This window comes from Prionailurus bengalensis, chromosome D3 (assembly GCF_016509475.1).
Source record: "Prionailurus bengalensis isolate Pbe53 chromosome D3, Fcat_Pben_1.1_paternal_pri, whole genome shotgun sequence".
Classification (NCBI taxonomy): domain Eukaryota; kingdom Metazoa; phylum Chordata; class Mammalia; order Carnivora; family Felidae; genus Prionailurus; species Prionailurus bengalensis.
Genome location: NC_057356.1, coordinates 81209013 through 81222382, shown reverse-complemented (window position 1 = coordinate 81222382; position 13370 = coordinate 81209013). Strand labels below are relative to the sequence as shown.

Below are 13370 nucleotides of genomic sequence, written 5' to 3'. Positions count from 1 at the left end.
CTCCGTTAGAAGAGAAGATGGAAATATGGGAATCCTTTGTCTGATACATTGTTTTATTTTGTCCTGGCTTTAAGCCTGAATTTATGTTTTGCTGACGCGCTTCTAAATCCTCTTTCTTCTATGCACTTTGCTGCACTTGCCGAGAAAGAAAAAAGTAACACATGAATCGAGTAAATTACTGTTTTATTTAGGGGTGCCTGAGTGGCTCAGTTGAGCTTCCGACTGGCTCAGGTCATGATCTCGCAGTCCATGAGTTCTAGCCCCGCTTGGGGCTCTGTGCTAACAGCTCGGAGCCTGGAGTCTGTTTCAGATTCTGTGTCTCCCTCCCTCTCTGACCCTACCCCATTCATGCTCTCTCTCTCTCTCAAAAATAAACAAACGTTAAAAAAAAAAAAAAAACCTCCCCCATTCATGCTCTCTCTGTCTCAAAAATAAATAAACGTTAAAAAAATTTTTTTAAATTACTGTTTTATTTGTGTATTACATCAAACTATTGGAACTAGAGGGACTCCCAGAATCACTAGTCTGTGTCTTTTCTGAAGAGTCTGTTTCTCGCCATTAGTACACAAAACCACAAGTGGTTGATTTACTTCCAGAAGAAATCAACAGATTATTACCGAGCCTCGATTTAACTTGGTTTTTACCAAGCACAAACAAAAGGACGTTTCAGCTTTAAGGAGAATTATAAACACACACACCCTGTTACAGTCACTGGGTCATTGATTTTGATGGTAAGATTGGAATGCAAGCAAGTAAGACAATTTTTCTTAAAGAACGGGCTATGTCCGTAGTCTTAACTGATACTCTAACACTGGTTTTCCGCCAAGGCCATGACTGTCCTAAGGAGAAGAGAATCTACCAAAGAAGAGGATGCTGTTGGACTCATTGTGCCTGACGAAGAACAGGAAAGGGTGATTGCAATGAAAATGTTCATAACCCGGCGCCAGTGTGAGAGCAAAGCCCACACCGGTGCCTGCTGCGGCCTCAGTCCCTTCCTCGGTGACCGCCACAAAGGCCCTGTGCAGGAACTTCTTCGCCTGCAGCCCGGAGTGTGAGGACAGCCCCAGAGAGTCCGTTCTGTACTCGCTGAAAGCGTCTGCCGGCCCCCTGGCTGCCAAGACGGCCTCCAGGGCCTCCAGATCGTACCCATCTTCCACTTCAAACCGCGGTAAGTGCAAGGTCACGTTCCTTTCTTCCATATGCCCCGGGTTAGTCCACTCTACTAAATTTTCTGGAGTTATTTGATCTATAATCTATGCAGGAAAAGTGATATGATTATCAACACAAAGTTAGAACACTGTAACACTGATTTGAAGCTGTTAGAAATGATTAATTTTAATAATGCACAAAAGAAATGTTATTCCACTAGACCGTTGTCTTTAGAGCAGGCACTTGTCTTATACTTCTTTATTCATCTTTATGTATGTGAAAACTCAGTAGTAGTAAATGAATTTTTAAGGATGAGAAATAAGGTATTTCTTCTTCTATCAATCCACATATTATTTCATTTTTTACTATTCCCCTGTAGTCTTTTATGTATACATAATGTATAATTTATATAGAGTAAGTCATATATTTATATGAATTACCTGTAATAAATATGTAATAATATACCTTACATAATATATATATTTACTTACATGATATATATTTACATAGTTGCAATTACAGTGAATGTCCATGTTACTTGTTTTAATGTAAACTTTTTCAGAGGTCTGTATCTCTCCTAAATATCCTCAGACTGATAGATAATACTTCCATTGAGCTGATACATTTTGCCAAACATTCGTCTACTCATTTTACGATCATCTAGTAAGTATGCAGCATGATAGATGCTGATAGATACTGTGGATCTGAAAATAGCGATGATGATGATGATGATGATGGTGGTGATGAATTTCGAACTAGGTATCTTAGTATATTTAATGCAGAAATTACTGATTTGACTCAGGAAGGCAATTTTGTTTCTTCTGAACAGGAATTTTGGAGTCAGAGTATGAATACTCTTAAAGCTTTCATACATATTGCCATTCTGCTATCCCAAATTTTTCCAACATGCAAAGCAACTAGAGATGTTTCACAGCCAGAGAACAGCATCTAGTATCATAATAATATAGCATCCATCATTTATCGAGTTATTTCCATGTACTGGACCTCTTTTTGGAGCTATCTTAGACTAGGTTTAAATCAAGGGGGACTAAATCAAAGGGTTCAAGATTAAAGATCTTATGGATTTGGGACGATTAGTATGTGTCAATGGAGGTTCATCTTTGGATTAAAAAAATTACCACTCTGGTAAGTGACGTTGATTATGGAGGAGACTGTGTATGTGGGGGCAGGGAGGAAATGGGAAATCTCTGTACCTTCCTCTCAATTTTGTTGTAAACCAAAACTGCTCCAAAAAAAATAATAAAATCTTTAAAAAGAAATCAGGGGTGTCTGGGTGGCTCAGTCAGTTAAGCGACCGACTCTATTTTGGTTCAGGTCATGATCTCAATGTTCATGAGTCTGAGAGCCCCACATCGGGCTCTGTGCTAACAGAGAGGAGCCTGTTGGGATTCTTGGGATTCTCTCTCTCTCCCTCTCTCTCTGTTCCTCCCCCACTTGTGCCCTCTCTCTCAAAATAAATCAAGACACTTAAAAATTTTTTAAAACAAATAAAAAGAAATTAAAGTTCCAAGAAAGAAATTCAGGAGGTCTCATAGCCTACTGGACAGGATGCAAAATTTGCTGTATGTGCAAATGCCATTCTTTTCTGGGGAAAAGGTGCACAGAGATCAACCATTTCTCAGAATAGTGGCTGATCTTTGGAACTCCCATATGACCTTAAATGTTCGTGTTCGCTCATCCCCAACTATTTCGGTATTGGTTGTTTTCAGGAAACCCGGTACTGCTTAATGCCCCTTTTTAGACATCCATCTGTAGCTGCTGCACAGAGTAAGGAAGAGTGTCTGCTCGACACCAGCTCCAGATCAGTAGTCTTGTTTCCAAGCTTACCCAGAAACAAGCTTTAGGACACAAAGCCTCAGGAGATGAAAGCAAGACTGGGGAGATGCAAGGTTTTACCTTCTCCAGGCCATCTGTGTCATTGGGCAGCAACACACACAGGCTTAGGTCATTGTTTCTATACGGAATTCCCAGAATCTTGGCTTGTAAGTCCTCCAGGAAAATGAAGCTGTAGGTACAGGTCTGTGTCATCATTGGCACACATTTGCTCGCACTCTGGAACAAAGCAATAGAGCATGCAGTGTCAGAGGAGGCGGAAAACAGCCAGGTTCACCCACCAAAGTGATTGGCTCCCCCAAAAATAGTGCTAAAGATCAGGGCCTCCAGTCAGTATTTGCTGTCTACCACGTTCATTCGCTCAAGTAGGGCTTTAGATTGTACGTTCCACGTGTCAACACATCACATAAATAAATTAGGGGCCATACCTTATTCAGCCAAAACTCTTCCTCTTTGGTATTTTCTTTCTTAAACTCCCTGTCCCATTGCCCTTTAAAGTAAACTGTGTTCACCAGCGCCAGCTTGGTGAAGCTGTCTAGAGAACCATCTGGAAACAGGTCCTTGATTTTTTCTGCAAATGAACAACAACAACAACAAAGTTGGCCCATCTTCAAAATCACAAGTGCTAGGCAAGGCAGATATGATGAAGGTGGACTTGACTCGTCACTAAAAACTCAGCCAGGCCAGCACCTGAGGGCCTTGCCGACAAAGGGTTTGCTGGCAGAGTTGTAGGGAGGCCCTCGCTTTGCCCACAGCCCATGTGTCCCATTGGATAAAATGAAGTACAATGGTTAAGCGTTCAGGTTCTGGGATCGGACTGCCTCTGTTAGCACCCGGTTTTGCCTCTTACCAGTTGAGGAATCTTGGGCAAGTTATTTAAGCTCGCTGTGCCTCAGTTTCCACATCTGCAAAACAGGAATAAAACCTGCCTCATGGAGTGGTTATGAGGAGTAGATGACTTAATATGTGTAGAGCACTTGGAGCGCTCTCCAGCTCATAAGAAGCACGCAGTAAGTGTAAGCTATTATTTTTACCCATTTGATATAGTTACCACCCGAAACTTAGGGATTTATTATATTATTGGAAAAGAAACTGATGTTTTTGTCCCTGGGTTTAGCCCCTCCCACACTAAATTCTGAAGAATATTGCCATCAGTCAACCCTTCGATAGACCCTCCTTTTTTCCTGCTCTTCAAATTTTATTTTATTTTCTGGTCTAAGTATAAAGATGGAAAAATTGTATTGTGAAATAATAATGTCTTCTTGATAACTGGAATTTTAAAAAATGTATTCTGAAATTCTAACACTAAAGTATCAGCTATTGCCCCCCCCCCAAGTGTATTTCCATATTAAGTAGTCCTCTCTGGTATTTCTTGTGTGTTTGGCTCATACTAGGGGATAAGGAGAGAGCATGAAGTGAGGCTTTGTCAAGTTCTGTGCTGAGGATGGGGCTGAAAGTTGTTACCGTCCCAGCATGATGCTCTAGTGGAGATGAAGGCCAGGCAGCCCCAGCTGGAGGCCATAAAGATCTTGGTGGGAGGAGAGCTAAATGTCTCTCACTTGACAAGAGAAAGGAGACACTCTATGACATTTCCTCTTACAGACCCAGACTAAGAAAGAAAGGCTCTCATATAAAGGAAAAGATGTGAACCCAACACAGACATGGGTCCAGTTTCAGGAGTCCCGAAGATACTGTGAGGCACAGCCATGTTCAAATCATTCTCCGTTATGGAGCTGGCTTCCTGTGGTCCCTCCCTGGGGCCCCCTTGGCTCTCTCCCATTTGCTGAGACTATTCCACTCTCTGTAGTGTCTTCTCCCACTCCTCATGCCCAGCCCTGCCCTTCTAACCCTAACAAACTTATCTCAAGTCTGGACCCCCCAAAGACTTGTGCACCCTGGCACCCTATGAGTGTCCAGCTCAGAGCAGGTGCTCAAGAAGCATTTTACGATGAATGACCCGTCCATACTGTACCCTTTGTTTGGCTTTCGACCCAGGAATTAATCTTCTTTCGACTTTCGTCTGCTGCATTTACAAAGTCAACAGGTTCCAGAGAAGCGTGGTAATATTTTTCCACATAATCTAAGTATTTCTTTAGGAGGAACAGGGAAAGAATAGAAGGAGGTTGAAAATTCAATTTATCTTGAAAAAAGGAATTTCAGTTTATCCATTTCCAACATCTCTAAAAAATGTGTCTGTACATTAAAGATGGCTGACATTGTTATCAGGGTGTCTTAGGACCTGGGAAAAATCACTTCTGAGTACTTCCAGGCACGTTTTTGGCAGGTACAATAGGGTTAAGGCAAAAAGCAGATTTAGACTACCAGAATTAAAAAGAAGCTCCCAAAGGGCCTGAATGTCTGGAGAACAGGCAGAGGGACACCCAGTGATGTGGACTGAGCCAGGCAGTCAGCTCAGGCAGTATGCCTCCAGGACCCACAGTCCTAAATGGGCCATCGGCCATTCATGAATACCACTCACAGATGTGGTGGATACACCTAAACTTACTTGAAGGAAGAGGTATGTCTTTTCTCCAAAGAGCCTGTTGGCTATTCTTAGTTCATAACCATTCGTGGATTTGCCTATCTCACTCAAAAACTCTTGGAATTGGTGATGTATCTCTTCTGTCTTCTCAATCTTCAAAATCAAAACAATATATATGTTATATATATGATATGCTGTATTCTTATAATAAAGTAAGCTCAATAAAAGACAATGTTATTAAGAAAGTCATAAGGAAGAGAAAATACATTTATAGTACTGTATTTATCAAAAAAAAGATCTGCACCTAAGTGGACCTGTGCCATTCAACCCCATGTTTTTCAAGGGTCAACTATCCCTGAATATCAATGACTGGTGACTTCAAGGCCAGTGGGGTTTCAGGTCCCACTCTCTCTGTACAACTGTATGAAATGGGCCAATATACACTGCCAGGTGGTACAGATATTGGTATAATCCCCTTGGCAAACAGTTTGGTGATATTTAATAAAGTTGAACATACATACACCCTACCTTCCAGATACGTACTATAGGCCAGTGTTGCCCCATAGAAATATAATGCAAGCCACAAATGTGAGCCACATATATAATCTTTTTTTAAAAGTTTTTATTATTTTAGAGAGGGAGAGAGCATGAGTGGGGGAGAGGGGCAGAGGAGAGAGAGAGAATCTTAAGTAGGCTCCACACTCAGCATGGGGCCTGATGTGGGGCTTGATCCCACAACCTCAGGATCATTTCTTGAGTCAGATGCTTTACCAACTGAACCACCCAGGCGCCCCAGCCACATATATAATCTTAAATTTTCTAGTGACTACATTCTTAAAAGTAAAAAGCAGATAAAATCAAACGTAGTATTATATTTTATCAAACCAAATATATCTAGAACATCATTTTGACGTAACTATAATACATAATTTTATATATATATATATACAAGTATATATTATTTCAACAAAAATAATATATAAAAATTAACAAGATGTTTTATATCTGTGACGTGGTAAAAAAAATGTATACTTGGTCTGTTTCTCCGGTGTCTAACACAGAGCTCCTAAACCTTGTAATTTGCTGACTACAAATTCCTGGGTGCTAGGAAGCATCTTTTCTTTTGATATTTTCTCTTTGATCCCAGTTCCTGACACAGAACTCCTAAATGCCTTGGAATTTCCTGGGTGATAGGGACATCTGTTGTTCGAACAACTTCAGGATGGGGGCTGGTCATCGGAAAAGACCAAACCATAATTAGAAGCTTGGAATTTTCAGTCCCATCTCCCATCCTCCAGGGAAAGGAGGGGGGCTGGAGGTAGAGCTAATCACTGAAAGTGCCTCTATGATAAAGCTTTCATAAAAATCCCTAAACTACAGCATCTAAAGACCTTCTGGGTTGGTGAACACATCCATGTTCTAGGAGGGTGGTGCACCCCAAACTCTTGGGAAAATCTGAGACTTCACCCTATATACCTCTTCATCTGGCTATTTGTATTCTTTACAAGAAACCAGTGTTTCCCTAAGTTCTGTGAGCCATTATAGAAAATTATCAAATTTGAGTAGGGGGTAATGGGATCCTCTGATTTGTAGCCAAGTTGGGCAGAAGTGTGAATAATCTGGGAACCTACTTCCTTGCAATTAGCATCTGAAGTAGGGCAAGTCTTGTGGAATGGACCTCTTTAACGTGTGGAGTCTGCACTGACTTCATGCAGTTAGTGTCAAAATTGTTTAATACAAGGAAACTCACACATTCGGTGTTAGAAGTGTTGTGAGTAGTAAAACAGTTTTCCTTCAACATTATTTTCTCATACTAAGATCTTGAAATGCGATGTATATTTGACACTTACAGCACCTTTCAGTTTGAACTAGGTGTATTTCAAATACTCTATAGCCAATTCAGTGGCTACCATATTTGAAAGCTCAGGACTAGAGAGACTCTCATCCAGGGAAACTACAAGGCTTGTATAAGAAGGGTCATCTGTTTTTAATAAGAAGGAAGAAAGGAAGCAAGGAAGAAAGAAATCACCTATGAACAGGATCAATGGGTTAATAGCCATGAAAATGAATCATCAATGGCTACAAGTATCCACCTAAAATAAATGAATCTTATAAATACAATCCTGATCCCAAAATAATGAGGTTTCAAAGAATAATAAAATTTAAAAAAAATACATGCAATGAAATAATACAGAAATAACAAACACCAAGTTCAGGATAGTGGAACTTCTTCTTTCAGGAAAGGCTGGGAATGTGTTCAAGGAAAGTACTTGGGGGCATTAGCTAATTTGTCAATAGTTTATTTCTTTTTTTTTATTATTTTTTTTAACATTCATTTTTGAAAGACAGAGACAGTGTGAATGGGGAAGGGGCAGAAAGAGAGGGAGACACAATTCAAAGCAGGCTCCAGGCTCCAAGCTGTCAGCACAGAGCCCGACGCGGGGCTCAAACTCACAGACTGCAAGATCATGACCTAAGCCGAAGTTGGCTGCCCAACCGACTGAGCCACCCAGGTGCCCCCTCAATAGTTTATTTCTTACACTAGAAGGGAAAGTTAAAAGGTATTCAGAATTGCATTATTCAGAATTGCAGAAGTGTATAAGAATTCCTAATACCTTTTGTACATGATATCTTAAAATTTTATCTTCAATTTTTAAAAACAAGGTTCAGAATACTCTAAGTTTATGTGATAATGAAATGTGCATCTGGCATGTCTTTGAGCAAATCACTGTACTCATCCTTTCTCATCTATTGAAAGAGGAGATTAGAGCATGTGGCCTCCAAGACATGCCTCAGTCCTAATGTCCTTTCAGTCAGTAATTCTATTCTCCTTCATGCTTCTGTGGGTCCCAGAAAAGTCCTGAGGGGTGGACAGAGTTGCTATGCAGAGTTGTACAGGTTGTGCCCTGCACAAAGCTGAAATTCAACCGTCACCCCCCAAGGGGGCGTTCCTTTTTCTAATTCCTGCAAAGATTCTGTCCAGGCTACCATGCTTGGGAGGGAGAGTGCTCTGAAAACAGCTGTGCTCCGTGGCCAAGTGGACAGTGGAGCAGCTATCTGACCCAGTTCTGTTACACAAACTTTGTAAGGAAGCCTGACTCTCCACATATGCCCCAGAGCCAACCAGACAACCTGGCCAGGTGGGACTGTGAAATGAACAGCTCGGATTGCTGGGTGATTGGAGCCATGATTTTATGAGCATCTGGTGCCGAGCCATGACTACTGTCAGGGTAGATGTGCCTTCCCCCACCCCGAGAGCTCTAACCATCCCCAGATGCCAGCCCTGACCTTTGGACTTTCCCATGTTCGAGCAGATTGTCCTTTGAGGAACAATACTACAACCCTAGAGCCAGAAGTGACCCTAAGAAGTCATTGGTCCTGTGCTAATACATCGTTAATGTAAAATATCAGCAAGGGAGCTTAAAATAAAAATAGAATGTAGTGATAGTATCGCCTACTACCGCCATTATTACTGGGTGAGTCAGCAGTATGTTCCAGACCTCCACTGGGTACTTCATAGAGGCTCAAAGAAAATGAATAGCTTACCCAAAGTAGCATGGCTGGTTAAGTGACTGGGTCAGGCTTTGAACTCAAATCTGTTTAACTCCTAAACCCATTCACTCTGCCATAGGGACTTTTCAGTCCATGCATATTTACATCGGAGTGGTCAAGGTGCTTTAAAGTTAAAGTCTCCTCTTGGGGCACCTGGGTGGTTCATTCGGTTTAAACATTCGACTTCGGCTCAGGTCATGATCTCGCAGTTCGTGCATTCAAGCCCCGTGTCGGGTTCTGTGCTGACAGCTCAGAGCCTGGAGCCTGCTTCGGATTCTGTGTCTCCTTCTCTTGCACTCATTCTCTCTCTCTCCCTCTCTCTCTCTCAAAAGGAAATAAACATTAAAAAAATTTAAAAAATAAAGTTAAAATCTCCTCTTAATATTAAGGGTTTGTTACTATATAATACCAGCAACCTACTTGGCTGCAGTGATTAAAAACAAGCATAAACTATTACCCCTCCTACACATTTTCCCAGGGAGCCCATATCAACAAAGCAGACTTACTGAAGACTGTAACACATATCTCCTCACCTTTTTTTCTTCGGCTTTGATTCTTGAGTTCCCTGCCTCTTTTTCAGAAGAGAGCATCTGGAAGGACAGAAAACATTATGGTTGTGGTCAGAATAGAGAAACCCTCACATAGAATCAGTCAGGGGGTATTGAATGTTTGTTCAAGAAACTTCAGTGGTAGACAGGTAGCATTTCTCTCCTTGCAAAATCATGCACAGGTCTGGATTGCCCATTGATCTCACCTACATTGGTTAATCCTTTCATGTACTGATCTTTGATGCGTCATTTATAGGCTAGTGGGGATTACACAACTTCTTGCAGTAGGTTTTGTTCTTCATTCTGTGTCTTTAGTAATGAGGTTAAAGACTTTGGACAAGGCCACTCACTCAGCACCCCCTCAAAGGAATTTCAAGCACCAGGGAGCAGATAACTTGGCGATATTTGGAGAGGGAGGAGGACTTCCCTCATAGACCTGCAATTGCCCTGTGCCTTCATGTGCATTCTCTGTTGCCTAGCCCCATTTCAGGGTAATGCCGGAGGGCTGCCCCCAGAGACGAGCCTGCCTGGACAGCTTCCTTACCTTCCGTAACTGGGCCGCGGTGGCTCCTTGGGTCCCGAAGACGAGCATGCCGATGGCAGCTGAAATGCCCACGGGGGAAAAGAAGATGTTGCCATCTTTTGTCTTATTCAGCTTTTGGAAAAGATTAAACCCAAACCTTGTGTATGCTGCCGCAAGCGAATCCATGAAGATCCCAGCAAGATCTAGAACAGCAACAACAGTCAAAACCAAACAAGTTCATTTCACCTATTTGAATTGCTTTCTGTCACAGGAACCCGTCCTGCTTTTCTTCCTGTCCGTGCATTGATTCAGGAAACAGAGATTTTCATCCTCCCAGGGAAAAGTCACTGCTGCCTGCTTCTCACCCCTTTCCTTGGCCTTCTCTGGACAGGAGACGCGAATCAATCTGGCATCATCCGGTGTTTCTGTTCTCATTTCCCTAGGCATCAGGGTTGACACCTAAATGGTTTTCTTTTCTCTTGTTCTCTGCCAGAGTCTGCCTGTGTCTGCCTGCCCACTGCTTCCTCCCCCCAGGCGGGCCCAGCCCTTGTCTGCTCCCTTCTGATCGCCCAGCTGCTGGCCCGTGACCAGGCCAGTGAAGGGCCTGAGAATTCCTGCTGATCTCAGGTCTCCAAACCAACCTTAAAATAATAAAGTCCATAGTGGCTCCTTCTCAGGTACTTTATATTTCTCAACTGATTGAAATCTAGTGCAGAGAGTGACTGGATGGATTAACTATCTTAAACCCCAGTCCCTAACTGCATGAAAACTGGGGTCTTGTCTGAATTTTCCCTAAAGGGCAATGACAGATCTCTTTGCCATGGGCTATTAAGTAGAGGCAAAAGTGTTTTCTTTCCTCTACTTTTTCTATATTGTTTCAGGCTTGTGCCATGAGTTCATATTACTTTTGTAACCTCACACACACACACACACAAATAATTTTAAAGAGCAATTACTATTTACTAAAATAAGCAATTACAACACATTTTATGCTTTCTTCACCACCAGCTATGTTACAACTAGTGAATGAAGGCTTTAAGAAAAATCCTAAAACAAGAATGAGATTAGTGTGGAAGAAAATTTTTTGAAAGCCAAAATACTTTGAGGGGTTTTTGAATCAAGGGCCCATCCCTGTGAAGGCATTCCACATCTGCTGTTAAAACTTCCATTTCAACCCCAAGTTTCCTTACAAGGATTCCTTACGAGTTAACTCAGAAATCAAATCAATCAGGGTGCCTGGGTGGCTCAGGCAGTTGAGAGTCTGACTTCGGCTCAGTTCATGATCTCGCAGTTCGTGAGTTCGAGCCCCACATCAGGCTCTGTGCTGACAGCTCAGAGCCTGGAACCTGCTTCAGATTCTGTGTCTCCCTCTTTTTCTGCCCCTCCCCCACTTGTGCTTCCTCTCTCTCTCTCTGTCTCTGTCTCTCTCTCTTTCTCTTTCTCTCAAAAATAAAACACTAAAAAAACTTTTTTAAAAAGAAATAAAATCAGTTAACTTACAGTCAAACAAGATGATACATTGTCATGACTATGTAGGCACTGAATTAAATAAAACCAGCCCAAGGAAAATTATGCACAATAAAAGTAATTCTTTCAAATCAACAAACATCAGTGTTCCCAAAACACTGACGTCTTAAGCTGAAGCTAAAGAAAGGACTTACCTGGATTTTGGAGAGACAGAGGTGGCTAGGAAAGGAACCAGGAAGCATACGTAGCAGGAGTTGTTGAGATCTTTAATTTATAGCTCTCTCTCTGTCTCTCTCTGCCTCTCCCTAGTCATTATCTTTGCATTTCAAGTAAAACAATTTTGGTTTCTCAATGATAATTTCTCTAATAAAATTAGCATACACGGTTTATGACAAGCTGAGGATTACATTTCCTGTTTCTTCCACTCATGGCCATGAAGCTGTGCACTTGATCTCAGCAACTGTTTTGTGAACTGTAGTTCACAAAGGGTGCACCTTAGGACATAGAGGAATAGAGTTTAAATTCTAATTCCTTACAAAGGATTTTGGAGGCCCAAGCATAAGAAGATCAAAATCAGCCAGACAGCAAAATAAGATTAAAAGCAGGAGCTCAACCCAAGACCAAAGAGTAGCATGAGAATGACCAAGTTAAATAGATTATGACTCAGGTGGAAAAACCATCAGAGGGCAGTCTTTCATCCCCGGTGATATTCAGGATCCTTTGGAAAGAATTGTTTAGATGACTGGTTCTCCACCTTGGATACATGCTAAAATCTCCTGGGAAACAAACAAACAAAAACTGTGCCCAAGCCCTACCCCAGACAACAAAGTCAGCATTTGCTGGGGTGGGAACCAGACATCAGAATTTTTATCACCCCAGGTGATTATGATGTGCAGCCAAGGTTGGAAACCACTGGTTTATAGCCTGACAAAGATCTGAATTAATATGTGCTTTACTTACCATGGAAGTATGGGGCTGTGTCCTAGCAAGCCCAGCCTCGGCAATAAAGTTAACTTAGCAGTTGCTCCTTATTTTAGAATGCTGAATGAAAAGAAGAAAATGAAATAAAACTACCTTACAAGATAAAAAAACAAAAAGTGGTGAGAAAAGTTTGGGCAAGTAGCTAAACACACACACGCACACACGCATGCACTTACAACTCTTGTTCTCAAGCATTCTCTCTTTAATTATGAAATCCCTCATTTTAGTTCATTCAGTAAGCATTGGTTGAGAGTCTACTATGTACCAAACACTGGGCTAAGGACCAATAATTCATAACACCCAACAAGCTCATTGTTTCAGGAAAACAACACTGTTTCCAAAAAAAACTCAATAAGAGATTACACCTCCAAATTCCAGTTTTTCCTGCTAACCCTGAGGCATCCCTACTGGCTCTACTAGTCCATTAAAGAAACAGTGCTTGGATTATTCTCAGCATTGGTCTTGGGTAAAGGGTGTGAAGATTCATCGTTGTTGCCAAGAAACAAATCTTAGAAGGACAGTTTAGCTATTCCCTCTCACCTGCATGTCTGCCTAAGGAAGCAGCTCAGTGATGTACCTTCTAAGGGCATGGTCAAGTGTGTACCAATCTCAATACTCACACTGTGCTTTTTGTTTTTTGTTTTGTTTTGTTTTTTTTCCTGAACACAACTCTTCAAGCAAATTCAAAGCAGTATTTAATTAACTTTGCTTTCTAATTGTCACTGAGAAACATGCCAGTTGAGTAAAGTTTGGAAAGAAAAAGTACCTGGTTGTGGAGTTGACCTTGGATGCCAAGAAAGTGAAGGTCTTAGGG

The 13370-nt window shown here is 41.6% G+C and overlaps 1 protein-coding gene across 2 annotated transcripts; it reads right to left on the bottom strand.

Annotated features, from left to right (window-relative positions):
- Positions 1-427: 427 nt before the first annotated feature.
- Positions 428-12208, bottom strand: SERPINB13 (serpin family B member 13). Of its 2 annotated transcripts, none has more exons than XM_043559044.1 (8): positions 11770-12208; positions 10130-10311; positions 9571-9627; positions 5510-5638; positions 4976-5093; positions 3432-3574; positions 3067-3222; positions 428-1253 (listed from the first exon to the last, which is right to left on the bottom strand). In XM_043559044.1, exons 2-8 carry the CDS (start codon positions 10292-10294, stop codon positions 840-842), a joined length of 1182 nt encoding a protein of 393 aa, XP_043414979.1. In that variant the 5' UTR covers positions 10295-10311; positions 11770-12208; the 3' UTR covers positions 428-839. The 2 variants fall into 2 exon arrangements, with proteins under 2 accessions (XP_043414979.1, XP_043414978.1); XM_043559043.1 differs by lacking the exon at positions 11770-12208 and adding an exon at positions 10474-11100.
- Positions 12209-13370: the final 1162 nt, after the last annotated feature.

Coding starts and splice junctions, on each gene's coding strand:
- SERPINB13 (XM_043559043.1), bottom strand. CDS start 10,555: ATGCCTAGGGAAATGAGAACAGAAACACCGGATGATGCCAGATTGATT. Junction 9,628..10,129: donor CCGCGGCCCAGTTACGGAAG/GTAAGGAAGCTG, acceptor CTGTCCTTCCAG/ATGCTCTCTTCTGAAAAAGA. Junction 5,639..9,570: donor TCAAAGCCGAAGAAAAAAAG/GTGAGGAGATAT, acceptor TTGATTTTGAAG/ATTGAGAAGACAGAAGAGAT.